The 27,954-nt window shown below is 49.5% G+C and overlaps 1 protein-coding gene across 2 annotated transcripts; it reads left to right on the forward strand.

The window, feature by feature from the left end:
• Nucleotides 1-27,409, forward strand: KIF2C (kinesin family member 2C). 2 transcript variants are annotated; one of them, XM_030823764.1, is made up of 21 exons: nucleotides 1-70; nucleotides 984-1,078; nucleotides 7,742-7,843; nucleotides 8,010-8,058; nucleotides 11,098-11,220; nucleotides 13,894-14,016; nucleotides 14,484-14,584; nucleotides 15,498-15,593; nucleotides 16,668-16,722; nucleotides 16,814-16,976; nucleotides 18,283-18,373; nucleotides 18,944-19,007; nucleotides 19,085-19,176; nucleotides 20,232-20,374; nucleotides 21,316-21,520; nucleotides 21,628-21,738; nucleotides 22,946-23,013; nucleotides 23,377-23,482; nucleotides 23,576-23,689; nucleotides 26,942-27,065; nucleotides 27,213-27,409. In XM_030823764.1, the coding sequence occupies exons 1-21, from the start codon at nucleotides 1-3 to the stop codon at nucleotides 27,293-27,295; spliced, it is 2,178 nt and encodes a 725-aa protein (XP_030679624.1). In that variant the 3' UTR covers nucleotides 27,296-27,409. The 2 variants fall into 2 exon arrangements, with proteins under 2 accessions (XP_030679624.1, XP_030679625.1); XM_030823765.1 differs by lacking the exon at nucleotides 13,894-14,016.
• Nucleotides 27,410-27,954: the final 545 nt, after the last annotated feature.

Consider the following 27,954-nt stretch of genomic DNA (forward strand, 5'->3'; position numbering starts at 1 on the left):
ATGGCCATGGACTCGTCTCTTCAGGCCCGCCTGTTTCCCGGTCTCGCTATCAAGATCCAACGCAGTAACGGTGAGGAGCAGGGTCCCTAGGTCAAGGGGACTCGTGAGCGGTGAGACGACTGAAATTACTGCTCCTCCCCGGACACACAAATAGGCTCTCACTCTCTTTCTCTCCCTCCCTCCTTTTCACACGCACTCACTCCGGGTCTCTGCACTGGCAGTCATTCTTCCCTACACAGGGGTGAGAGTTCCTGCGCTGGACGTGGGTCCCTTTCGCAGTCCTCCGGGAGTGGGCGGACCTTCTCCAAGGCTGGTAGACCTCCCAGGGAAGTTGGGGCTTCTAAATTCACTTCCCTTCCAAAATTCTCCCCTGAAAATGCCCTGCTCTTATGGGGACCTCGGTCTTCTGGCCCCTCTACTCTCGAATAAATATTGCGCTGTTGGGGTATGTCAGGTAAACGGGACAGACAAGATCCCTGCTCTTGAGGAGCTTGTAGTCGCTCTCTCTTTTGCTTAAGCAGGTATCGCAGTTCTGGCAGGTCTGATACCCGTGTCATTAGGGAAATGGACAGATATGACCGCCAGAAATGAGTTAGGAAAACCCCAAAAGGGCCAGATCCTCAATGCTATGTTGAGGAAAAGTTCATCTAAGGGTTATAGGGAATCCTCTGCTCAAACATACCTTTTGTGTGTTCTCTTCTGTAGGCCCTCTTTTTTTGTAGGCTCTCTTAAGTAGGGGTGAATCCTTATCCCATGCAGCTCAATTTAAAAACCTGTCCCCTGCCCACCTCACTGTGGATATTCTAAGGGTGAAGCCCAGGAGATTTATTTGTTTCTCTTAGTTTTTTTTTTTTTTTTTTTTTTTTTTTAAGGCAGCTGCCTGTTCCTTCAGGTTAACTCCACTTTGGGAATCTCTGTGGAATCTTAGAAGTGAAGCTCTCAGGAAAGAGATGGGTAACTCTTTTTTTTTTCATACTTGATAGGCTTAATTCACAGTGCCAATGTAAGGACTGTGAACTTGGAGAAATCCTGTGTTTCAGTGGAATGGGCAGAAGGAGGTGCCACAAAGGGCAAAGAGGTAGGTTCTATGATAATTCCTCTACCACATTTAATGTTTTCCTACATAAAGGATCTGTGCAGAAGTGGAATCTGTGAGAGCCTAGTTTCTGATGCTGTGCTCTTCTCACTCACGCCTGTAATCCTAGCACTTTGGGAGGCTGAGGCGGGCAGATCACCTGAGGTCAGGAGTTCGAGACCATCCTGGCCAACATGGCGAAACCTGTCTCTACTGAAAATGCAAAAATTAGCCGGTCGTGGTGGTGCATGCTTGTAATCCCAGCTACTCGGGAGGCTGAGGCAGGAGAATTGCTTAAACCCGGGAGGCGGAGGTTGCAGTGAGCCGAAACTGTGCCACTGCACTCCAGCCTGGGCAACAGAGTGAGAATCTGTCTCAAAAAAAAAAAAAAAAAAATGGCTGGGTGCGGTGGCTCTTGCCTCTAATCCTGACACTTTGAGAGGCCTCGTCTGGAGGATTGCTTGAGCCCAGGAGTTCGAGACCAGCCTGGGAAAAATGTTGAGACCTTGTCTCTACAAAAAATAAAAAATTAGCAGGGCGTGGTGGCTCACGCCTGTGGTTCCAGCTACTCTGGAAGCTGAGGTGGGAGGATTGATTTAGCCTGGGAGGTTGAGGCTGCATTAAACCATGATCGAGCCACTGCACTCTGGCCTGGGTGACAGAGTGAGACCTTTCCTCAAAAAAAAAAGGTCTTCTTGGCTGGGCACAGTGGCTCACATGTATAATCCCAGCACTTTGGGAGGCCGAGGCGGGCAGATCACTTTGAGCTCAGGAGTTCAAGACCAGGCTGGGCAACATGACAAAACCTCATTTCTACAAAAAATACAAAAAACATTAGCCGGGCATGGTGGTGCATGCCTGTTGTCCCAGCTACTCTGGAGGCTGAGGCTGGAGAATCGCTGGAGTCTGGGAAAGCACAGGTTTCAGTGAGCTGAAATTGCACCACTGCTCTCCAGCCTCCCGGGCAACAGAATGAGGACTTGTCTCAAAAAAAAAAAAAAACAACAACAACAAAAAAAAACAAAAGAATGGTCCCCTTCCAGATGCATTGGGATTTTATTTAGTCAGGTCCATTCTAAATTGAAGCAATCAATAGTTTTCTGGTATGTTTGTAGAAGGCAAACTGCAGCCAGGCACGGTGGCTCACGCCTCTAATCCCAGCACTTTGGGAGGCCGAGGTGGGCGGATCACTTGAGATCAGGAGTTCGAGACCAGCCTGGCCAACATAGGGAAACCCCCATCTCTACTAAAAATACAAAAATTAGCTGGGCGTGGTGGCACGGGCCTGTAATCCCAGCTACTTGGGAGGCTGGGGCAGGAGAATCACTTGAACCCGGGATGCAGAGGTTGCAGTGAGCTAAGGTCACGCCAGTGCACTCCAGCCTGGGCAACAGAGTGAAACTCCATCTCAAAAAAAAAAAAAAAAAAAAAAAAAGAGAGGGCCGGGTGCGGTGGCTCACGCCTGTAATCCCAGCACTTTGGGAGGCTGAGGTGGGTGGATCGCAAGGTCAGGAGATCGAGACCATCCTGGCTAACACAGTGAAACCCTGTCTTTACTAAAAATACAAAAATTAGCCGGGCATGGTGGCGGGCGCCTGTAGTCCCAGCTACTCGGGAGGCTGAGGCAGGAGAATGGCATGAACGCGGGACGTGGAGCTTGCAGTGAGCCAAGATCGCGCCACTGCACTCCATCCAGCCTGGGCAACAGAGCGAGTCTCCATCTCAAAAAAAAAAAAAAAAGCAAACTGCACAGAATTTTAGGTTTTAGAAAACTTTGCTTGCCCAAGCTAAGTTCTGCATGCACACTACCTGTGATATCAGTTTGGTGAATGAAATCAATAACCTGGTTGAGGAGACAAAAATACCTTTCTGAATCACCAACTAACAGAAGGCAACTTGTGATGAATGGCACAGATGAGCATTGCTAGAGCAGCTCAGAGGTGGAAACTTGCTGAGAATGGGCTGGGCTTGGAGGGTGGAGTGTGAAGGCTTAGCTGAAGCAGCAAGATGGCACACATGGGGACCATGAAGAAGCTGGCCACAAGCAGTGCAAGGCCCAGGATGCTTGGCAGCAGCAAAACAGCTGAAAAAGGAGATAAAGGTCTTCATGTCTGGCACTGAGCTGGTTAGGTTTTCTTCTGTAGGCAGTGGGGAACCTTGGAAGGACTTTGAGGAGAGCACTGTGACTAAGACATTTCTGTTCTAGTGGCATTGTGGTGTAGTGGAAAGGTCACTGGGCTAGGAGTATGAAAACCTGGATTCTAGTCTGGCTCTGCCACTGCTTTGTGTTCTCAGGCATGTTCTGCCCCTCTTCGAAGTTTAGTTTCCTCATCTATAAAGTGAGGATGATAATGTCTACCTCACAGGGTTGTTGTGAGGATTTACTCAGCACATTTTTTGGACTGCTTCCAAAATGCTAGACACTTATTGGGTGCTAGGGATACAGAGGTGAAGGAGACAGACTCTTGGACTCTCTTCCATGGAGCTTAATAAAATAATACATGTAGCTGGGCACAGTACCTATAATCTCAGCACTTTGGGAGGCTGAGGCAGGAGGACCTCTTGAGGCCAGGAGTTTGAGTCCATCCTGGGCAAATAAGGCAAGACCTCATCTCTACTAAAAATAAAAAGCAATTAGCCAATCATAGTGGCTTGCGCCTGTGGTCCCAGCTACTCCAGAGGCTAAGGCAGGAGGATTGCCTGAGTCCAGGAGTTCAAGGCTACAGTGAGCCACTACACTCCAGCCTGGGTGACAGAGTGAGACCCTGTCTCAAAAACAAATAAATAAAAAAGATAAAACACGCAAAAAGCTTGCTTAGCATAGTACGTATAGTAGAGATATTTAGGTGGTATATTTGAGAAACAAAAGGATTGAATACTTTCCATTATCTGCCCCTAAAGAATCAAGAGGTTCCTAAAATTCCTATCAACTAGCTATTATCAGTCCTTTGTGATTTGTTTTTGTTGTTTGTTTAGAAATATATCCCTTGTCTTACCTCAGATCAAATACTGCTTTTGGAATAAGATCCAAACTTCTTAGTGGGGCATTCAGAGCCTTTTCAAGCTCTGATCTTTTTTTTTTTTTTTTTTTTTTTTTTTGAGACGAAGTCTCACTCTGTCACCAGGCTGGAGTGCAGTGGCACGATCTCCCTCAGTGAGCCGATGTTGGCTCACTACAACCTCCATCCCCCAGGTTCAAGCAGTTCTCCTGCCTCAGTCTCCCAAGTAGCTGGGATTACAGGCACCTGCCACCACACCCAGCTAATTTTTGTATTTTTAGTAGAGACAGGGTTTCACCATGTTGACCAGGCTGGTCTCAAACTCCTGACCTCAAGTGATCTGGCCGTCTCGGCCTCCTAAAGTGCTGGGATTACAGGCATGAGCCACCGCACCTGGCTCAAGCTCTGATTCTAATCACCCTTTTTCTTTGTACCACACACTCTTCTTCCACATATCCTATGCCCTGGCAAATGAGGCAGTTTACTGCTCTGTGACTGCCTAATTCCCTGCTGCCTTTACACTTTTTCCTTTCTCCTGGAATGTTCACCCTGAATTATCAACATGAGAATCAGTTGATTGTCAGAGCAAGGCTTAAAACTCTGATTTCTGCGGGGCGTGGTGGCTCACGCCTGTAATCCCAGCACTTTGGGAAGCTGAAGCAGGCAGATCATGAAGTCAGGAGTTCAAGACCAGCCTGGCCAATATAGTGAAACCACATCTCTACTAAAAATGCAAAAACTTAGCCAGGCGTGGTGGTGCGCACCTGTAGTCCCAGCTACTCAGGAGGCGGAGGCAGAGGCAGAAGAATCGCTTGAACCAGGGAGGTGGAGGTTGCAGCGAGCTGAGATTGTGCCATTGCACTCTAGCAGCCTGGGTGACAGAGTGAGATTCCAACTAAAAAAGGCCAGGTGCGGTGGCTCATGCCTGTAATCCCAGCACTTCGGGAGGCTGAGGTGGACGGATCACCTGAGGTCAGGAGCTCAAGACCAGCCTGGCCAACGTGGTAAAACCCTGTCTCTACTAAAAATACAAAATTAGCTGGGCATAGTGGCACATGCCTGCAATCTCAGCTACTCAGGAGGCTGACGCAGGCGAATCGCTTGAACCTGGGAGGCGGAGGTTCCACTGAGCCGAGATCATGCCACTGCACTCTAGCCTGGGCACCAAGAGTGAAACTCCATCTCAAAAAAAAAAACACTCTGGTTTTCTTTGTTGTTTATGCTCTCTGTAGTTTAGGGGTTGGAAATGGGGGAGTATGTACCAAGAGTCTGGCTGTCCCAGAAGTGTGGATAGAAGTGTGATTACTGAAGTGCTTGCCAGCTTTTGCATTTAGTGATTCTATCCTCCTTTTTTTTTTTAATCTCATTCTGCTTTGATTTCCTTTGTGCATATGACTTATAATCCCCATTAGAAATTGAGCTCATGGTGGCAGGGGTTATATATGTCTTTTTTTTTTTTTTTTTTTTTTTAAGACAGCATTTCGCTCTTGTTGCCCAGGCTGGAGTGCAATGGTGCTATCTTGGCTTACCGCAACCTCCGCCTCCGGGGTTCAATCAATTCTTCTGCCTCAGCCTCCCGAGTAGCTGAGATTACAGGCATGCGCCACACCTGACTAATTTTGTATTTTTAGTAGAAACGGGGTTTTTCCATGTTGGTCAGGCTGGTCTCAAACTCCCGACCTCAGGTGATCTGCCCGTCTCAGCCTCCCAAAGTGCTGGTATTATAGGCGTGAGCCACCACGCATGGCCTATATATGTCTTAATTCATGTTTCAATACCTTCCCCCTGCAGGCTGTTGTCTTCGTGGTGCCTAACAAATGTTTGAATAGGCAGCTAATAACTGCAGGTTTCTTTTTTTTTTTGAGACGGAGTCTCACTCTGTTGCCTAGGCTGGAGTGCAGTGGCGCGATCTCGGCTCACTGCAAGCTCCACCTCCCAGGTTCACGCCATTCTCCTGCCTCAGCCTCCTGAGTAGCTGGGATTACAGGCGCAAGCTGCCACGCCCAGCCAACTTTTTGTATTTTAGTAGAGACGGGGTTTCACCATGTTGCCCAGGCTGGCCTCAAACTCCTGAGCTCAGGTAATCCGCCTACCTCAGCCTCCCAAAGTGCTGGGATTACAGGCATGAGCCACCGCGCCCAGTCCTGCAGGTTTCATCTCTAGGCAGTAAAGCCCTCACCCTGGAGTACATGCTTCAGCTCTGTCACATTTTGAAATACAAATAACAAAGTTGGGATAAATTTGATATGTCTGAACCTGTTGTAAAGTTATCCTGGTGAAGTTTGAGTTGTTCCTGGAGGATTGCAGGACTCTTGATGATGTAAACTTAGAATTGTGACCTCATTGCAGGCATCAACAGGAAATAGGTAAGGCTTGGGCAGGAAGCCGTAACTGGGGAAGAAGTTTCTGGGCCCAGAAGAAAATGTAGGTAGTCTTAGGGTTAGGTAGCAGCTGTTGGGAACTTGCCCCTGCCCATGAGATCCTAAAGGGCCTCCATTTGACTCTCACCAGACAGTTAGAACTTGTTTCCTCTTCCGTGTCAGCCATCAAGAGGTGCTTGGGGGGCTGTGCCCAGCAGGACCTCACTGCCCAGCAGAACAGCAGGGGAGCCAAGTGGCCTAAATCTGCTGTGGAGTACCCGACTGTTTGCCTGCCTGTCTGCCCTCCTCTTCACCTCATTCTCATCACTGATGTCTACCATTGGCTTGGAAATCAGAAACCCATATCCATCTAGATAGTAAACCATTATTAAGGAGTAACTGTTTGTTTTATAGCTATTCATACTTAGTGGAACTTAAAGTTGGTAAGGTTTGAATTTAGGGGCACCCCTGTCTATAGAAATGTATTTGGTTTTTTTATGTTGTTTTTTTTGTTTGTTTTTTGTTTGTTTGTTTGTTTTTTGTTTTTTGAGACAGTCTTGCACTGTTGCCCAGGCTGGAGGGTAGTGTCGCAATCTCAGCTCAATGCAACCTCCGCCTCCCAGATTCCAGCGATTCTCCCGCCTCAGCCTGGGGGGGGCCAGGCACAGTGGCTCACACCTGTAATCCCAGCCCTTTAGGAGGCCAAGGTGGGGAGATCACTGGAGGCCAGTAGTTTGAGACCATCCTGGCCAACATGGTGAAACCATGTCTCTACTAAAAATACAAAAATTAGCTAGGTGTGGTGGTGCGTGCCTGTAGTCCCAGCTACTCGGGAGGCTGAGGCAGGAGAATTGCTTGGACCCAGGAGGCAGAGGTTGCATTGAACCCAGATCGCACCACTGCCCTCCAGCCTGGGCGACAGAGCGATACTCTGTCTCAAAAGAAAAAAAAAAAAGAAATGTATTTGGATTGAACAATGTTGTTTCTTTTTTTGAGACGGAGTCTCGCTCTGTCGCCCAGGCTGGAGTGCAGTGGCGCAATCTCGGCTCACTGCAAGCTCCGCCTCCCAGGTTCACGCCATTCTCCTGCCTCAGCCTCTCCGAGTAGCTGGGACTACAGGCGCCCGCCACCACGCCTGGCTAATTTTTTTTGTATTTTTAGTAGAGACAGGGTTTCACCATGGTCTCAATCTCCTGACCTCATGATCCGCCCGCCTCAGCCTCCCAAAGTGCTGGGATTACAAGCGTGAGCCACCAAGCCCAGCCACACAATGTTGTTTCATTGAAACTTTTACTTGCTCCTTGCAGATTGATTTTGATGATGTGGCTGCGATAAACCCAGAACTCTTACAGCTTCTTCCCTTACATCCGAAGGACAATCTGCCCCTGCAGGAAAATGTAACAATCCAGGTAGGTGCCTGTCATCTGGCTGCAGCCAGTGCCCCAGAGAATTCACTTTGCTTATTGACTCTTTGCTGATTGATTGTCTGGCATTTTAGCATAGTACACGGGCCCAGGATAGGCCCTTGAGAATTGATAAGAGCCATATATTGTGACAATTTGATTTGTTTTTCAGAAACAAAAACGGAGATCCGTCAACTCCAAAATTCCTGCTCCAAAAGAAAGTAAGTGGATTTCTACTAGCTTGCTATCATGGAATTTGTGTCAGGAATTATGTTTCTAGGACTCAGAGTTGTGGAAGCTCCTCTTTTGCAGGTGGTTTCTATGTGGGCTGAGTCCTGCCTGTGTTCCAAGCATCTTTCTCTATGAGGAAGAATCCAATCTACAGCTATCAGGCCAACCTTTAAGAGACATGGTGCATTTAGGAAATTTGCCGCCTGGCCTAGAAACCTTTTCTGTAGAATCCAGAGCCTGATGCTGAGGAGAGTGGGAATCAGCCATTGGTAGGCCTGTTTTCTTCCCTCAGGGCTCAGCCCCCTCAGGGGAACAGTATACCTTGGAAAGAGACTTTGAAAAAGGGAGACACTAGGTCTGTGGGTTGTTTAAAAGTACAGTTGGTGGCGCTATAGAGAGGGATGGCTGGGGCTGGAGAGAATAACAGCATTGCCTCCTGGTCTAGGTGGTTGGGGTCTCTCTGCAGAAGTAGTCTGTGAAAACCTACTCTGACAACATGATAGACTGTGACTCTAGGGGGTAAGCTTCCCAAAAGATCCAGCTTAAAGCCAATTGTACCTTGAAGGCTGGTGACCTGCACAGCTCTCCAGGTCTAGGGGTCATCATTGCCCTGAAATGATCCAGCTACCTCAGGGACTCACAGAATACTTGGCTGGAACTTCAGGTTCTGGGGGCCCTGAGCAGAGGGTGGTGCCATTGCAAGCTTGGGCCTGACTGTTGTGGTGCTGGCCCTTTCTTGCTGGGTGTACCATAAGGTCAGGCAGGAGAGTTGGGACTCGCAGCAGTCCCATTCCGTGTTCATGTCCTCAAAGGATATTGCCACAGCTTTTTTTTGTTTTGTTTTGTTTTTCTTTTTTTTTTTTTTTGAGACGGAGGCTCGCTGTCGCCCAGGCTGGAGTGCAGTGGCGCGATGATCTCGGCTCACTGCGGGCTCCGCCCCCCAGGGGTTCACGCCATTCTCCTGCCTCAGCCTCCCGCGTAGCTGGGACTACAGGCGCCCGCCACCTCGCCCGGCTAATTTTTTGTATTTTTAGTAGAAACGGGGTTTCACTGTGTTAGCCAGGATGGTCTCGATCTCCTGACCTCGTGATCCGCCCACCTCAGCCTCCTATAGTGCTGGGATTACAGGCGTGAGCCACCGCGCCCAGCCTGTTTTGTTTTGTTTTGTTTTTCAAAGGCAGGGTCTCACTTGGTTGTCCATGCTGGAATACCGTGATATGATCGTAGCTCACTGTAGCCTTGAACTCTTGGGCTCAGGCAATCCTCCACATCAGCCTCCCATGTAGCTGGGACTACAGGTGTGCCCCATCACACCTGGCTAATTTTTTTTTTTTGGTAGAGACAAGGTCTCACTGTGTTGCCTGGGCTGGTCTCAAACTCCTGGCCTCAAGTGATCCTCCTGCTTCAGCCTCCCAAAGTGCTAGGATTGCAGGCATAAGCCACCATGTCCAGCCAATAGCTTTTTTTTTTTTTTTAGGATGGGGTCTCACTTTGTTGCCTAAACTGGTCTTGAACTCCTAGCTTTAAGCAATCCTGCCTCAGCCTCCCAAAGTGCTGGGACTACAGGCACACACCACCATGCCCAGCTACACAGCTCATTTTAATGGAAAAAAAAAATCTTTAAGGCCCTGAGCAGTAGCTCATGCCTGTAATCCCAGCACTTTGGGGGGCCAAGGTTGGCAGATCACCTGAGGTCAGGAGTTCCAGACCAGCCTGGTCAACATGGTGAAACCCTGTCTCTATTAGAAATACAAAAAACTGGCCAGGCGCGGTGGCTCACACCTGTAATCCCAGCACTTTAGGAGGCCGAGGCGGGTGGACCACCTGAGGTCAGGAGTTCGAGACCAGCCTGGCCAATATGGTGAAGCCCCTGTCTCTACTAAAAATACAAAAAGTAGCCAGGCGTGGTGGCAGGCGCCTGTAATCCCAGCTACTCAGGAAGCTGAGGCAGGAGAATCGTTTGAGCCTGGGGGGCGGAGGTTGCAGTGAGCCGAGATCATGCCACCATACTCCAGCCTGGGCGACAGAGTAAGACTCGGTCTCAAAAAAAAAAAAAAAAAATTACAGATCATTTGGGGCTAGATGTGATGGCCCACACCTGTAAGCCCAGTGCTTTGGGAGGTTGAGGCAGGAAGATGGCTTGAACCTAGGAGTTTGAGACCAGCCTGGGCAACATAGCAAGACTCAATCTTATTATAAAAATAAAAAAAATCATTAGGGAAATAGGATGATTGTAAAAATTCAAAACATGGATTATATACAGCCATCAGCCTCAACTTATAATACTCAGAAACTCAGTAGAAGTTGGTTTTGGCAGAGGTTGCAGTGAGCTGAGATCATGCCACTGCACTCCAGCCTGGGTGACAGTGTGAGAGTCTGTCTCTAAAAAAAGATGCACTGGGCACGGTGGTTCACGCCTGTAATCCCAGCATTTTGGGAGGCCGAGGCGGGTGGATCACAAGGTCAAGAGATCGAGACCATCCTGGCCAACATGGTGAAACCCTGTCTGTACTAAAAAATATAAAAATTAGCTGGGTGTGGTGGTGCACGCCTGTAGTTCCAGCTACTTGGGAGGCCAAGGCAGGAGAATTGCTTGAACCCGGGAGGTGGAGGTTGCAGTGAGCCGAGATCATGCCACTGCACACCAGCCTGGGCAACAAGAGTGAAACTCCTCAAAAAAAAAAAAAAAAAAAAAAAGATTCATAATACTTTTTCTCAAGGACTTGGATTAGGTCTCTCTCTCTCCAGAAATGTTTTCAGGATAGCTATAGGTTCTCAAGACAGCTGCTCTTTGTGGGAGATATCCTTGCCCTCAGGAGCTCCTGGATTTGCACAATGTGGACAAAGAAGTTTTGGGGTTACTGGTACTTGGTCTTTCTAATTTTTCCCTTCTAAGGAACATGGGAAGTTGGTGAGCCCCTTTCCTGGTGGCTGGGACCTATTTCACCTTGTACAGAAACTTGGAGGTTTGCCCCTGACCACCCTCCAGATCATGCAGCACTGACTGGCTACTGCTCTCGGTTCTCCAGGTCTTCGAAGCCGCTCCACTCGCATGTCCACTGTCTCAGAGCTTCACGTCACCGCTCAGGAGAATGGCATGGAGGTGGAGCTGCCTGCAGCTGCAAACCCCCGCAAACAGTTTTCAGTTCCTCGTGAGTAACGAATGTGCCCCCCACCCGCCATGTTTGAGGCCCTGGAGCACATTGCTTGGTCCCTGTGCTAGAATATCCTGAGATTCATCCATTCTCCCAGCTTCAGAACTGGTCTGCTCCTGCCCTACCAACACGGCTTTCTTATTTGGAAATCATCTCTTTTTTAAAAAAACTTAACTGAAACATTACACACACATACACACAGATGTGAACACACAGCATTGAGTATATAGTTCTGTGAATTTTTGTAAACTGAACACACTCATGTAACTAACATGATCAGAGCATTACCAGAACTTCAAAAGTCCCTGTTGGGCATATTTCCAACTCCTAATTCCCCCAAGGGTACCCATAATCCTGACTTCTAATAGCATTAATTAGCTTTTTTCTTTCTGTATTTTATTATTTATTTATTTATTTATTGAGACAGAGTCTCACTTTTGTCACCCAGGCTAGAGTGCAATGGCGTGATCTTGGCTTACTGCAACTTCCGTCTCCTAGGTTCAACCAGTTCTCCCACCTCAGCCTCCTGGGTAGCCGGGATTATAGGCATGTGTCACCATGCCTGGCTAATTTTTGTATCTTTAGTAGGGGTGGGGTATCGCCATGTTGGCCAGGCTGGTCTTGAACTCCTGGCCACAAGTGATCCACCCACCTTGGCCTCCCAAAGTTCTGGGATTACAGGCATGAGCCACCTCGCCCAGCCCTCTTTTTGTACTTTTTTTTTTTTTTTTTTTTTTGAGACGGAGTTTTGCTCTTGTTGCCCAGGCTGGAGTGTAATGGCTCTATCTTGGCTCACCTCAATCTCCGCCTCCCGGGTTCAATTGATCCTCCTGCCTCAGCCTCCCGAGTAGCTGGGATTACAGGCATGTGCCATCGTGCCCAGCTAATTTTGTCTTTTTAGTAGAGATGGGGTTTCTCCATGTTGGTCAGGCTGGTCTTGAACTCGTGACCTCATGTGATCCGCCCACCTTGGCCTCCCAAATTTCTGGGATTACAGGCATGAGCTACTGTGCCTGGCTCTCTTTTTATACCTTTTTTTTTTTTTGAGATGGAGTCTCGCTGTGTCGCCCAGGCTGGAGTACTGTGGCGTGATCTCAGCTCACTGCAACCTCTGCCTCCCAGGTTCAAGCGATTCTCTTGGCTCAGCCTCCCGAGTAGCTAGGACTACAGGTGCACACCACCACACCTGGCTAGTTTTTATATTTTTAGTAGAGACAGGGTTTCACCATATTGGCCAGGCTGATCTCAAACTCCTGACCTTGTGATCTGCCTGTGTTGGCCTCCCAAAGTGCTGGGATTACAGGTGTGAGCACTGCGCCCGGCCCTTTTTGTACTTTATATAAATTGAAATTTTTTTTTTTTTTTGAGACGGAGTCTTGCTCTGTCACCCAGGCTGGAGTGCAGTGGCACGATCTTGGCTCACTGCAAGCTCCACCTCACGGGTTCATGCCATTCTCCTGCATCAGCCTCCTGAGTAGCTGAGACTACAGGCGCCCGCCACCACACCCGGCTAATTTTTTTGTACTTTTTCGGTAGAGACAGGGTTTCACAGTGTTAGCCAGGATGGTCTCGATCTCCTGACCTCATGATCCACCCACCTCGGCCTCCCAAAGTGCTGGGATTACAGGCCTGAGCCACCGCGCCCGGCCTATATTAAATTGAATTTTTGTTTTTTGTTTTTGAGACAGAGTCTCGCTCTGTCGCCCAGGCTGGAGTGCAGTGGTGCGATCTCGGCTCACTGCAAGCTCCGCCTCCCAGGTTCACACCATTCTCCTCCCTTGGCCTGCGAGTAGCTGGGACTACAGGCGCCCGCCACTGCGCCTGGCTAATTTTTTGTATTTTTAGTAGAGACGGGGTTTCACTGTGTTAGCCAGGATGGTCTTGATCTCCTGACCTCGTGATCTGCCCGCCTCAGCATCCCAAAGTGGTGGGATTACAGGCATGAGCCACCGCGCCTGGCTATAAATTGAATTTTAAAATTTTTAAAGTGAGTCAGATGAGGTGTGGAAAATTAGTAAATATAAATAAAAATTTTTAATGTGAATTGTTTGTCAGTCTTTAATAAATTATATAAATTAGATGCAAATTGTGTAAGACACACAACCATTATACTTTACACATATCAAATTCAGCTCTAATATGATGAAGGTAAATGCATGGGTCATGACCATGTATGGGAAGTAATGAGGTGTTGTGGATTGGACCTTTCTGTATTGAATCAATCTGGTTAGTTGTTGCCCCAGTTCCCTGTCACCCTAGATTTTCAGTCTTTGCTCCTGTTAACCACCTGGGTTCCTGAGGCTTGGGAGAAGTCAGAAAGGCCGGGCTTTTCTCCCTAAGACCAGACCTGGCCTGGCCTGAGAACCCATGCTTGGGTGAAGTCTAAAGAGTTCACACACTCAGAGGCTTTTCCCTTCATGTCGAAGCCCATACTGAACTGTTCACATACCCTTTAAGATATTTTGACCCCAGGAGCCAGCCCTTGCAGAAAGGGTGGTCAGGATGAGAGTGTGGGCTGAGGTGAAGGGAAAAGCCCAAGCTCTGCACATACTATAAGAGCTTTGCCGAGCAGGCAGGTCACTCTCCCGGCCCATAACCAGGGCCATGGGCTCAGGTGAGATGCCTGCAGTATACTTGCCTGCTTCTCCAGTGACTCTTGTTCCCCTACAGCTGCCCCCACTAGGCCTTCCTGCCCTGCAGTGGCTGAAATACCATTGAGGATGGTCAGCGAGGAGGTGGAAGAGCAAGTCCATTCCATCCGAGGCAGCTCTTCTGCAAACCCTGTGAACTCAGGTAGACACACTGAGCTGTCTGCTGTTCTGCTTCTAGTGAGGCACAGATAGTTAACATCCCGTCCTAAACCTGGCCTACCTTGGCACCTGAGTTCAAGCCCTGTTTGTCACATGTTTTCCTCTGGCCATGGAATCAGTCTTTCATTATCAAGACAAAACAAGAACTGTCTCACCTCTGTGGTTGTTGAGAAAGTAGCCAAGATGCATAGGGAGAGCTTGGGTTAGAACTGGAGTGCAGTTATCACTATTTGACTTCATATTGGCCAGGCCACTACTTTGTGGACTTATCCATCTTGAGAGTCACATCTATTACTTCTTTTTGCATATAGTGATTTAAGAGTAAGGATCTAGAGAAGGCCTCTCCCTGGGAAAGGCCCAGTACTCAGTTAATAGCCAGAGAAGAGTAGGCTGGCTTAAACTGGTAACAGAGTCGGCTTCCTTTTTTTTTTTTCCTTAATGTTTTCATAGTTCGGAGGAAATCATGTATTGTGAAGGAAGTGGAAAAAATGAAGAACAAGCGAGAAGAGAAGAAGGCCCAGAACTCTGAAATGAGAATGAAGCGAGCTCAGGTACCTTTCTTGGGAGGCCAGGGTAAGGGTTTTTGGACAGCTGTCTTAACCGAAACTCTACGGGCAACAGAGATACAGTTGGGCCCCAGTATTTCTGAGGCTCCAGTTCTTGAGGCCCCAATTCTTTTTTGTTTTGTTTTGTTTTTTGCTCTGTTGCCCTGGCTGGAGTGCAGTGGTGTGATCTCGGCTCACTGCAACCTCCACCTCTGGGTTCAGGTGATTCTTGTGCCTCAGCCTCCCAAGTAGCTGGGATTACAGGCATGTGCCAGCTAATTTTTTGTATTTTTAGTAGAGACAGAGTTTTGCTATTTTGCCCAGGCTGGTCTGGAACGCTTGGCCTTCCTAAGTGCTGGGATTTTAGGCATGAGCTGTTGCGCCTGGTCTCTGACGCTCCAATTCTGATATCCAGGAAATTTAACTGGTTTATCGGGATTCAGAGAACAAATAATTCAGAAATGTTTCTGAAGGCCCTCAGATGAGGAATATTTCATGCTGATTGTCTAGTAAGCAAGCCCATCACATGCTCACATGGCATGATGGCCAGAGGGCCTGCAGGGCACAATTGGTCTGCTCTCCCCTACCCTCCCCCCAGTTGTACGTATTTGGAGGGCAGGGACTGCAGTACAGTCCCCTTATTTGGGTTCATTGCTTCTAGGAAGCCTGATCTGCTGCTGTGCCTCCTAAAATGTGGAACTGGCCCTAGTCCCCAGTTCCTAGCGTGCTTTGGTGTATGCTTAGGCCCCTCTGCCAATCTCTTCCCCAGTGCTTTGTACCTGGCTTCTCAACCTAGAGCCAGGGCGGGGATTTTGACAACTATGAAGGGTGGTGAGCAAAGAGCTGTTGCTGCCACATAGGGGTCTGAGAGCACTTATATCTTAACAGTCTGCCCTTTTTCACTCTCGTCTCAAACCAGGAGTATGACAGTAGTTTTCCAAACTGTGAATTTGCCCGAATGATTAAAGAATTTCGGGCTACTTTGGAATGTCATCCACTTACTATGACTGATCCTGTAAGTACATCCAAAGAATTTCTCTTTCTTAAGTGTACAGTTGAGAGACAGAAAACTTCTCTTTACAGGAATGAGGGCATGCAGGAATCTTTACTCACCTTTGAGGGTTTTATTTTTTTTTTTTTTTGAGATGGGGTCTCACTCTGTCACCCAGGCTGGAGTGCAGTGGTACGATCTTGGATCACTGCAACCTCCTTCCCTGGGCTTGAGTGATCCTCCCCACCTCATCCTCCCAGGTAGCTGGGACCACAGATGCATTCCACTGCACTCTGCTGATTTTTTGTATTTTTGGTAGAGACGGGGTTTCACCACGTTGCCCAGGCCGATCTTGAACTTCTGGGTTCAAGCGATCTGCCCACCTTGACTTCCCAAAGTGCTGGGGTTACAGGTGTAAGCCACCGTGCCTGGCTGAGGTTATTTTATTTTATTTTATTTGGAGTCTCGCTCTGTCACCCAGGCTGGAGTGCAATGGCATGATCTTGGCTTACTGCAGCCTCTGCCTCCCAGGTTCAAGTGATTCTCCTGCCTCAGCCTCCCCAGTAGCTGGGATTACAGGCATGTGCCACCACGCCTAGCTAATTTTTGTATTTTTAGTAGAGATGGGGTTTTACCATGTTGGTCAGGCTGGTCTTGAACTCCTGACCTCATGATCTGCCCACTTCAGCCTCCCAAAGTGCTGGGATTACAGGCATGAGCCACCATGCCCAGCCGAGGTTATTTTTTAATATCCTTTGGTGGGCCAAAGCTAGTGAGGCCCACATTGGGAGGGGTCTGATCTTTATAAACTGGGTTCCACCCCCACTACCATAGGTTGGCTAGATTCCTGCATCAGTAAGAATCATGAAAGTAGTGCTGAAACTCCTGTAGGCAGCAGAGTGAGAAAAATGGGAACAAAATCCAGTGCTCTCTTCTTGTGCTCTGGAGTATCTAATGGAGGATGCGGGGGTCCTAGTGTTAGATCTTGGCCTCTGACTAGGCCAGACATGGGATTGGAAGGGGTGGGAGTTCTGGACAAGCTCGCTTTTGAAATTGCTCTGACCCTTTGCTGTTGGTTGCCTCCTCATCCACTTGCAGATTGAAGAGCACAGAATATGTGTCTGTGTTAGGAAACGCCCACTGAATAAGCAAGGTAAGTCCTGCTCAGTCAGGAAGAGGCTTCAGACTGACTAAGGGGCCCTCTGTTTCCAGGGAGCACCCCCTGAAATACTCTCCTTCTGCAGAATTGGCCAAGAAAGAAATTGATGTGATTTCCATTCCTAGCAAGTGTCTCCTCTTGGTACATGAACCCAAGTTGAAAGTGGACTTAACAAAGTATCTGGAGAACCAAGCATTCTGCTTTGACTTTGCATTTGATGAAACAGCTTCGAATGAAGTTGTCTACAGGTTAGTCCCTTGCATCCATTTTTCCCTCCTTGTGCCCTTCCATCCCCTTTTTGTTGTGGGACATCGTGGTAACACTACTCACAGACGTGCTGAATTCTGAGGCTCTTCCTCGCTTCTTGTGTTTTCTTTGGGTCATACCCTTTGGTAGCTTAGTGGCCCATCCTTGAGTGGATCCTGAATGAGGTATTACCCGCTATGTGCTGAGGCAGGGCTGGCCAGGCTCCAGGGGTTCTTCCTGTGCCTTATGCAGCCACCCCATTGCCCACTGGGGTTCACAGACTTGGGGAACTCCAGATCTGCTCTTTTTTTTTTTTCTTTTGAGACGGAGTTTCACTCTTGTTGCCCAGACTGGAGTGCAGGGGCACAATCTCGGCTCACTGCAACCTCCGTCTCCCAGGTTCCAGCGATTCTCCTGCCTCAGCCTCCCATGTAGCTGGGATTACAGGCGCCTGCCATCCCACCTGGCTAATTTTGTATTTTTAGTAGAAACAGGGTTTTGCCCTGTTGGCCAGGCTGGTCTCGAACTCCTGACCTCAGGTGATCCACTCGCCTTGGCCTCCCAAAGTGCTGGGATTAAAGGTGTGAGCCACTGTGCCTGGCCCTAGATCTGCTCTTTCTAATACAGCACCCAGTACCCTCATAGGGATATTTATTTATTTTATTTTTATTTATTTATTTTTTGAGACGGAGTCTCAGTCAGTCTGTCGCCCAGGCTGGAGTGCAGTGGTGAGATCTCAGCTCACTGCAACCTCCACCTTCCGGGTTCAAGCAATTCTCCTGCCCCAGCCTCTCAAGTAGCTGGGATTACAGGCATGCACCAGCACACCTGGCTAATTTTTTTGTATTTTTAGTAGAGACAGTTTCACCATGTTGTTCAGGCTGGTCTCACACTCCTGAGCTCAGGTGATCCACACACTTCGGCCTCCCAAAGTGCTGGGATTACAGGCGTGAGCCACCATTCCCAGCCAGTAGTGTCTCTTCTGCTGGAAGTTGGATGCTGAGCTTAGGCTTTCATCCTGTGTCTGCAGGGTAAGAGGAAAGGTCAGATGGCTTAGAGTATGGGCCATCAGCTTGCTTCTGGGTAGTCAGCCCAGTGATCCCCCAACACCCATCCCACTGCCAGTTTGCTAGGAGTATTTCGGATTTGTAAAGTGGGGTTGGGGTCAGGTGGGACCACTGAGGCAGGAGAGGAGTGCTATTCTTAGAAGGAGGAATCAACCCTAGAACTCTGCAGTGGAAGGGTGGCAGGACATGTTCCACGGAGCACAGTTTGGGAACAGATACAAATACTCTACCTCTCTTCTAGGTTCACAGCAAGGCCACTGGTACAGACAATCTTTGAAGGTGGAAAAGCAACTTGTTTTGCATATGGCCAGACAGGAAGTGGCAAGACACATGTGAGTACTGAGGCCTGGCAGGGAAAGAGCCTTTCCATTGTGCATCCCTGGCTCCCTATAAAGGGAGACAATGAGTTTGTTAAGAAAGGCCCCTTGTGGCCAGGCGCGGTGGCTCACGCCTGTAATCCCAGCACTTTGGGAGGCTGAGGCGGGCGGATCACAAGGTCAGGAGATCGAGACCATCCTGGCTAATATGGTGAAACCCCGTCTCTACTAAAAATACAAAAAATTAGCCGAGCGTGGTGGCGGGCGCCTGTAGTCCCAGCTACTCGGGAGGCTGAGGCAGGAGAATGGCACGAACCCAGGAGGCAGAGCTTGCAGTGAGCCAAGATCACGCCACTGCACTCCAGCCTGGGTGACAGAGTGAGACTGTCTCAAAAAAAAAAAAAAAAAGGGCCCCTTGTTACAGATGCCCCATCACCAGAGATAGCCTTGCCATGTCAGATGCAGGGAGGGGCTTTAGGTCCAGCCTTCTGGCTCTGTTGTGGCCCACTGTGGTGATGGAGCCAGTAGTGCTCTGCCCTAGGCCAACGGCCCTTTTCCATGGTCTTCTACCCCTTCCCTTTGCAGACTATGGGCGGAGACCTCTCCGGGAAAGCCCAGAATGCATCCAAAGGGATCTACGCCATGGCCTGTAAGTACTGTGTACTGCTGCTTCAGGGTTGGGCACCAAAAGGCAGGCTGTTTGCTTAGCAAAGTTCTCTCCCTCAGCCCGGGACGTCTTCCTCTTGAAGAATCAACCCTGCTACCGGAAATTGGGCCTGGAAGTCTATGTGACATTCTTCGAGATCTACAATGGGAAGGTAGCTGGCAAGAAGCCCCTTGTTTACACTGTTGGGGCCCAGCACTTTTTAAAACGTTGAAGCTGGCTAGAAGTTGAAGCCAAAAACCTATTAGCTGTCAAGCCACTGATGGGCCACTCTGCCCTGGCATCCACATGTAGGTGGTTTCATCTGATGGTGAGATGGCACCTAAGTTCAACAAGTATGGCAATAATACTCCTCAGGGCCCCCTTTCAGGTGCAAGGTTTGCCTGTGTGTGTCCTGACCTCCCTCAGCCTACTTCCTTCATCCTTTCTTCCCCGATTGTGCACATTCAGTCTCATATTCATTCTTTCCCTCCCCGTACCACCATATATCTCTTTCCACCCCTCTCTGTATTCACTGTGTGCTTCTGCAGAGTTGCTTTCCCTAGAGTGGGATCTAGATAATAAAAATAGCTAATATTTATCATTAATAAGATATTAGGAGCTGGGCGTGATGGCTCACGCCTATAATCCCAGCACTTTGGGAGGCCGAGGCGGGCAGGTCACCTGAGGTCAGGAGTTCGAGACCAGCCTGGCTGACATGGTGAACCCACATCTCTACTAAAAACACACAAAAAATTAGCTGAGCATGGTTGTAGGCACCTGTAATTCCAGCTACTCGGGAGGCTGAGGCAGGAGAATCGCTTGAACCCAGAAGGCAGAGATTGCAGTGAGCCGAGATCGCGCCATTGCACTCCAGCCTGGGCGACAGGAGTGAAACTCCGTCTCAAAATAATAATAATAAGATATTAAGAGCTATACGCTATTCTAAGCACTAACTGTCTCAGCTTTACAGATGAAATGCAAGGCTAGAGTGGTTATTAACTTGCCCAGGCTCACACAGCTAGTAAGGCAGTGTCACAGCAAACTGAGGCAGTTCGGCTCAGATCCCAAGTATATTGCCCTCTGCTAGGCTGACACCCATCAGCTCATATTCTCTGCCTTTCCTGCTGCTGGCTCTTGTCTGAGCTGGGCAGGCTCTGTAGGAGGGAGCAGTCGGGTGGGGTGCCCGGTGCCCAGTGGCCTTAGCCTCATTCCCCCTGCCTGGCACAGCTGTTTGACCTGCTCAACAAGAAGGCCAAGCTGCGCGTGCTGGAGGATGGCAAGCAACAGGTGCAAGTGGTGGGGCTGCAGGAGCATCTGGTTAACTCTGCTGATGATGTCATCAAGATGATCGACATGGGCAGCGCCTGCAGGTGAGAGTCCTGGTGAGGGGAAGGAGCGACCTTCTCATGTCTGGTTTATGAGTAAAGTCTAGCTCTGAGCACACTTCCATTTACACAGTACACAGAGTGCTGCTTTGCCCAGTTTGGTAAGGGCTGCGAAGGCCTCTGCTTTACGGGGTCTCAATAAGACATATGACCCCAGGGCCAGAGGCTTATCAGAACCAAGTCAGGTCAGGCACAGTGGCTCACACCTATAATCTCAGCAGTTTGGGAAAACGAAGCAGGAGGATCACTTCAGGCCAGGAGTTCGAGGTTGCAGTGAACCATGATCGCACCACTGCACTTCAGTCTGCATGGCAGAGCGAGATCCTGTCTAAAAAAAAATAAAAATAAAAACAAGTCAAAGTGTTATCCCAAAGGCATGCTTCCTGGCTTCTCTGGGTTCCTCCTTGCTCTTCCCTCCCTTTATGGTGGAAGTCAGGAGCTCTGGGTCTGTTCTGGGCTGGAAGTAATGGGTTCATACCCCCTCTGCACAGAAGTTGGGGAGCACTTTTCCACTAGGGCTGTAGACATTGGTACAGTGGGGCGCTAGGCAGCTATGGAGGCCCAGGGAGGGGGCTGCCCTCTACAGAGTCCTCAAGTTCTGGCAGGTGGTTCATGACAGCTTCCTCCTTCCCTTTGGGCCCTTTAGCAGAGGCAATTTATCCTTCCCCGTGTCCTTCTAGGGCTCCAGGTCTGGCAAAGGCCCTAGTCCAGAATCCAGTACTAATTTGGCTGCCAGGAAAATGTATTAGGTCCAGAGCTGGAGGGAGAATTGCTACCCAGGGAGGGCAAGATGGAAGCCTGGGACAGGAAGACACAGGACTTCTTTGCCTGCTAACCTGTGTCCCTCCCTTCCTAGAGAACTTCTGTGGAGTTGGGTGCCATGGGGGCTGGTGACCACAGAATCTCATAACCTTTCTTTACCACAGAACCTCTGGGCAGACATTTGCCAACTCCAATTCCTCCCGCTCCCACGCCTGCTTCCAAATTCTTCTTCGAGCTAAAGGGAGAATGCATGGCAAGTTCTCTTTGGTAGATCTGGCAGGGAATGAGCGAGGCGCGGACACTTCCAGTGCTGACCGGCAGACCCGCATGGAGGGTGCAGAAATCAACAAGAGTCTCTTAGCCCTGAAGGTAGTGGGACAGCTACAGCTGGTTGGCCGGGAGAGCTGCTGGGAAGGGATGGGGAGGGGTCAGTGCAAGGAAAGAAGGGACCTCACTTGTTCCTGCTGTCCCCATAGGAATGCATCAGGGCCCTGGGACAGAACAAGGCTCACACCCCGTTCCGTGAGAGCAAGCTTACACAGGTGCTGAGGGACTCCTTCATCGGGGAGAACTCTAGGACTTGCATGGTGAGTAGGGTCACTTTGAAGGTGATGGTGCAAGAGGAGACAGAGTTGCTTTCCACAGAGACACTTAGTCCTGTCCCTGGGCTGGAAGCTCAGCACTGCTGGCTGCCTGGGTTTCCAGGCTCTACCGTGACTGGGCTTCCAGACCCTGCTTTAATGCACCAGACTCCTCGTGGCCTAACCAAGCGTGGAGGAAAGGCTCTATTCCCTTTAAGATGTGTAGGTGCAGCTCTTGGTTTGGGAGAGGTCATTCCTCCATTACCTGATGAAAAGGGGGTTCCAGAATTCAGAAGATGGGCCTTTGGGTCAGCAGGAGAGGAAAGTCCTTGTCTCTTCCATGGCCTCCCTCAGGTTCACTGGCTCCGAGCCTAGAAAATAGAAATAGCCTGGATCATAAGGCTGTGTCCTTGAATGACTTCCTCTTCTCTGTTTTATCCCCAAGCCCTTGTATGTGAGACCTGCCATCCTTCCCCTCAAGAGAATATTCTCCCCTACCCTTTAGGTAGGGGCCTTTTCATGAGGAAGGTGGGATTTTCTGACTAAGCTCTACCTAAGGCATTATCCCTTGGCCTAAGGGAACTGAAGTTTCCAGCAGAAGCCACAGAGCTTTAAGATAGGACCTTGGGCTGGGCGTGGTGGCTCACACCTATAATCCCAGCACTTTGGGAGGCCGAGGCAGGCAGATCACAGGGTCAGGAGATAGAGACCATCCTGGCTAACATGGTGAAACCCCATCTCTACTAAAAAATACAAAAAATTAGCCAGGTGTGGGGACGGGCGCCTGTAGTCCCAGCTACTCGGGAGGCTGAGGCAGGAGAATGGCGTGAACCCGGGAGGCGGAGCTTGCAGTGAGCTGAGATCGCGCCACTGCACTCTGGTCTGGGCGACAGAGTGAGACTCCGTCTCAAAAAAAAAAAAAAAAGAAAAGATAGGACCTTGGTAGCAAGACTGTCTCAGTAAAGGAATAATGAAGCAAAAGATAATTAGATGTGTCTTTGAAAGCAGTAAACCAATGTCTGAGGCACCTTAATTCGCAATGCCCATGGGGCAAGTGGCCTAGCACAGTGTGGTGCTAAATGAGTCCTCCCACCAATACCATGTGGGTCTCCGAAGCTTGAGGAAACTCCCCGACTGGAGGCCCCTTGGGGACAGGCTATCTAGCATCCTCACCGTGCCTCTCAGCCTTTAATCACCCACCCCTCTTTTGCAGATTGCCACGATCTCACCAGGCATAAGCTCCTGTGAATATACTTTAAACACACTGAGATATGCAGACAGGTACTAGGACCTACAGCTAGGTGGGATGGGGAACCTGACTGGGCACGGGAAGGGCAGTGATGAGAGGGGAGGAGGCTCTGGGGCCTCAGGGCCTACTGTATACTCCTCTGTGACTCTGAACCTGAGGCTTGGGAGTTCCGCCGTGATGCTAGGTCTGTCCCAGTCCTCTCCAGGCCCTGCTGGAGAGTCAGCTGGGTGAGGGGCTTTTCCAGTCCAGCTTTAGTTTACTCTCTCCTTGGCTGAAGGCAAGGTTGCCATTCCATCCCCTTGGAGCCTCAAGCCTCAAAGCCTGGGCGGTGCCATGTTCCTCTGGTGAGTACCAAGGGGGCTGCTGTGGGATCTGAGACTTCCTTGTTTCCTCAGGGTCAAGGAGCTGAGCCCCCACAGTGGGCCCAGTGGAGAGCAGTTGATTCAAATGGAAACAGAAGAGATGGAAGCCTGCTCTAACGGGGCGCTGATTCCAGGCAATGTAAGGGCCAGGATGGGGCCAAGCAAGACAGAAGTGTGGCCTGGTGAGGCGGCACCTGGGTCACACAGTTGTCTTTCTTTTTGGCCCTCTCAGTTATCCAAGGAAGAGGAGGAACTGTCTTCCCAGATGTCCAGCTTTAACGAAGCCATGACTCAGATCAGGGAGCTGGAGGAGAGGGCTGTGGAAGAGCTCAAGGAGATCATACAGGTAGGCAGCTGGTCCTGGCCAGGGAGCTGGATGCAGCACGGCCCTCAGTGTGCTCCGCACCATTCCCAGAACATGACCTGGGCCTTGTTCCCACAGGTGTTCACATTAGGGTAGCAACAAGCAGCCCTCTACACCAGCACTCTTTAATTCTTTGCCTGTTAACCCAGCTGTTCTTCTAATTTTCACAACCCCTTCTGCAGGTTGGCACACATAGGCTTTCTGACATCACACTAACCAGAGCTAGTCTGTCCTCCATGCTCCTGATAGAGGATTTGAAGGGTGATCCATATGCAGGGATCTTGTCTTGTTTTTTTTTTTGGTGAATGTTGCAACTCTTTTGCTGAATCCAAGGGTCAAAAAACATGAAGTATAGGTAATAGGCCCTAAGGGTACGACTTGAGATCAATCCTGTCTCTTCCATTAACAAACTGATTTCCTTGTGAAAGTCATTTAGCCTCACTGGGCCTCACCTCAGTTTTTGCATCTCTGAAATGGTCAAGGTAGGATGGTTGTATTTGAGGGTTCAGTAATATGCTCATAAAGCATCAGCACAGTACCCAGTGTGTGGTCAGGGTTTAGTAAGTGGTAGGTGCCCCTGCTACTGTAATCCCTACTGTGGAAGAGCAAGTGACTGGGAGGCAGGAATTTACATCCCAATGGTGGGGCGCTCAGAGGATTGCAGAGCAGGAAGGAAGAACTTGGGGCAGGTGTAACTGAGGAGGGCCTGTGAAGGGTAAGTGCTCAGGCCTGTCCTCCCCTTCCTGGAGTGCTCAGGGGTACAGAGTTTTGTAAGTACATGGCACTTTCAGGATGAATGAGAGGCTCACTGTGGTCAGAGCAAAAAGAGTGAACAGGTGATAGAGGGTAATTAAGGCTGTGGACAGGTCAACAGGTATCTGATGCTAAAGAGTCTTCTAGATGGTTCATCTCACAGGCCTGGACTGCATCATGAGGACAGTGGAAGCCTTTGGAGGGTGTTAAGCAGAGTGGTGACATGGGCATGTCAGAGCTTTAGATATATCATATGGCCACCATGTGGAGCCTGGTTTGGGGGCTTGGGAAAAGCAAAGGTAGAGGCAGTTAGGAGATTGCTGGAAAGGGTTCAAAAAAACTAGTGCCGGCCAGGCGCGCTGGCCCATGCCTGTAATCCCAACAACTTGGGAGTCCGAGGCAGGTGGATCATGAGGTCAGGAGTTCAAGACTAGCCTGGCCAACATGGCGAAACCTCGTGTCTACTAAAAATACAAAAAATTAGCCGGGTATGGTGGCGGGCGCCTGTAATCTCAGCTACTTGGGAGGCTGAGGCAGGAGAATTACTTGAACCAGGGAGGCAGAGGTTGCAGTGAGCTGAGATTGTGCCACTGCACTCTAGCCTCGGTGACAGAGCAAGACTCCGTCTCAGAAAAAAAAAAAGAGAAACTAGTACCTAGACCAAGCTGTGTCCATGTTCATGGGATTGGAATGAGGGCATGAGATTCATGAACCATTTAGATATACAAGCATGAAAATCTTAAAAGGTACCCCCCAAAATATGTACTCTCTCTATATATATGTTTTTGTTTTTGAGACAGAGTCTCACTCTGTCACCCAGGCTGGAGTTTAGTGGTGCAGTCTCAGCTCACTGCAGCCTCTGCCTCCTGGGTTCAAGCGATTCTTCTTCCTCAGCTTCCTAAGTACCTAGGATTACAGATGCATGCCACATGCCTGGCTAATTTTTTGTATTTTTAGTAGAGATGGGGTTTTACCATGTTGGCCAGGCTGGTCTTGAACTCCTGACCTTAGGTGATCTGCCTGCCTCAGTCTCCCAAAGTGCTGGGATTACAGTTGTGAGCCACCATGCCCAGCCTATATATCTGGTTGCTTTTTGTTTGTTTGTTTGTTTGTTTTGGGGGGAGGGGCGGAGTTTCACTTTTGTCCCCCAGGCTGGAGTGCAATGGCACCATCTCGGCTCACCACAACCTCCACCTCCCAGGTTCAAGCAATTCTCCTGCCTCAGCCTCCCAAGTAGCTGGGATTACAGGCATGCGCCATCACGCCCAGCTAATTTTGTATTTTTAGTAGAGATGGGATTTCTCCATGTTGGTCAGGCTGATCTCAAACTCCCTACCTCAGATGATCCTCCCACCTCGACCTCCCAAAGTGTTGGGATTACAGGCATGAGCCACGGCGCCCAGTCGTATTTCTGTTATTTAAAAAGAATCATTTGACCGGGCGCAATGGCTCACGCCTGTAATCCTAGCACTTTGGGAGGCTGAGGCAGGCAGATCAACTAAGGTTGAGAGTTTGAGACCAGCCTGCCCAACATGGTGAAACCCCGTCTCTACTAAAAATACAAAAATTAGCCAGGCATGGTGGCAGGCACCTGTAATCCCAGCTACTTGGGATGCTGAGGCAGGAGAATCATTTGAACCCGGGAGGCGGAGGTTGCAGTGAGCAGAGATCACGCCACTGCACTCCAACCTGGCAACAAAGCAAGACTCCATCTTAAAGAAAAAAAAAAAAATTAGCTGGCTATGGTGGCGTGCACCTGTAGTCCCAGCTACTCGGGAGGCTGAGACAGGAGAATCGCTTAAACCCAGGAGGCGGAGGTTGCAGTGAGCCAGGATCACACGCCACTTCACTCCAGCCTGGGTGACAGAGCGAGACTCCATCTCAAAAAATAAAAATAAAAATAAAATCACCCAAATTTCTAGCTTGGGCATCAGGACCAATGATGTTATTCATTTGACATAAGAGATGGGGATAATCTTGGGGTAGGAGGCTGGGAGTGGTGGCTCAGGCCTGTAATCCCAGCACTTTGGGAGGCTGAGGCCGGCAGATCACCTGAGGTCGGGAGTTCGAGATCAGCCTGGCCAACATGGAGAAACCCCATCTCTACTAAAAATACAAAGTTAGCCGGGCGTGGTGGCACATGTCTGTAATCCCAGCTACTTGGGAGGCTGAGGCAGGAGAATCCCTTAAACTCAGGGAGTGGAGGTTGTGGTGAGCCGAGATCACGCCATTGCACTCCAGCCTGGACAACAAGAGTGAAACTCTGTCTCAAAAAAAAAAAAAAAGAAAAAAACAAGCTTGGGGTAGGAAGAGGGTGAATTCAAGCTAAGGGTTTCCTTGGGGAGAGGGTGAACAGGCAGGGTATGGGTCATGGACCAGAGGTAAGGCATCTTACTCAGGTGTCTGCATTGCAGTTGGTAGGACCCCAGGAATGATTTCCTAAATGGTTATTGAACTGACAAGGTCCTCCCTGTGTTGTAGCAAGGACCAGATTGGCTTGAGCTCTCTGAGATGACCGAGCAGCCGGACTATGACCTGGAGACCTTTGTGAACAAAGCGGAATCTGCTCTGGCTCAGCAAGCCAAGCATTTCTCAGCCCTGCGAGGTGGGTGTGGCTGGATGCGATGCAGGTGGACGATGGTGGCCTCTGCTGGCTCTTGGGCAGCTGCAGGTGCTGGCAGCTCTGCCCTGAGTGAATGGGGGCTCCTCAGACTCTCACTAACCCCATATGTACCACTACCCTTTATTCCAGATGTTATCAAGGCCTTGCACCTGGCCATGCAGCTTGAAGAGCAGGCTAGCAGACAAATAAGCAGCAAGAAACGGCCCCAGTGATGACTGCAAATAAAGATCTGTTTGGTTTGACACCCAGCCTCTTCCCTGGCCCTCCCCAGAGAACCTTGGGCACCTGGCGGGTCTAGGCAGGGTCTGAGCTGGGACAGGTTCTGGTAAATGCCAAGTATGAGGGCATCTGGGGAGGGGGTCAGAGTGACATGGGACACTCCTTTTCTATTCCTCAGTTGTTGCCCTCGTGGGAGGAAGGAGCTCTTAGTTACCCTTTTGTGTTGCCCTTCTTTCCATCAAGGGGAATGTTCTCAGCATAGAGCTTTCTCTGCAGCATCCTGTCTGTGTGGACTGGCTGCTAATGGAGAGCTCCCTGGGGTTGTCCTGGCTCTGGGGAGAGAGACGGAGCCTTTAGTACAGCTATCTACTGGCTCCAAACCTTCTACGCCTTTGGGCCGAGCACTGAATGTCTTGTACTTTAAAAGAATGTTTCTGAGACCTCTTTCTACCTTACTGTCTTCCTAGAGATCCAAGAGGATCCCTACTGTTTTCTGTTTTATGTGTTTATACATTGTATGTAACAATAAAGAGAAACAATAAATCAGCTGTTTAAGTGTGTGGAAAGGGCCTGGGATGTGTCTGAGCCTTCTGGGACTAAGGACATGACTGTACCTTTGGCCTCTGGGTAGTACTGATTCTGTACTCCTTCC

This window comes from Nomascus leucogenys, chromosome 12 (assembly GCF_006542625.1).
Source record: "Nomascus leucogenys isolate Asia chromosome 12, Asia_NLE_v1, whole genome shotgun sequence".
Lineage (NCBI taxonomy): Eukaryota > Metazoa > Chordata > Mammalia > Primates > Hylobatidae > Nomascus > Nomascus leucogenys.

Coding starts and splice junctions, on each gene's coding strand:
- KIF2C (XM_030823764.1), top strand. CDS start 1: ATGGCCATGGACTCGTCTCTTCAGGCCCGCCTGTTTCCCGGTCTCGCT. Junction 14,585..15,497: donor TGAGAATGAAGCGAGCTCAG/GTACCTTTCTTG, acceptor GTCTCAAACCAG/GAGTATGACAGTAGTTTTCC. Junction 21,739..22,945: donor AGAACTCTAGGACTTGCATG/GTGAGTAGGGTC, acceptor CCTCTTTTGCAG/ATTGCCACGATCTCACCAGG.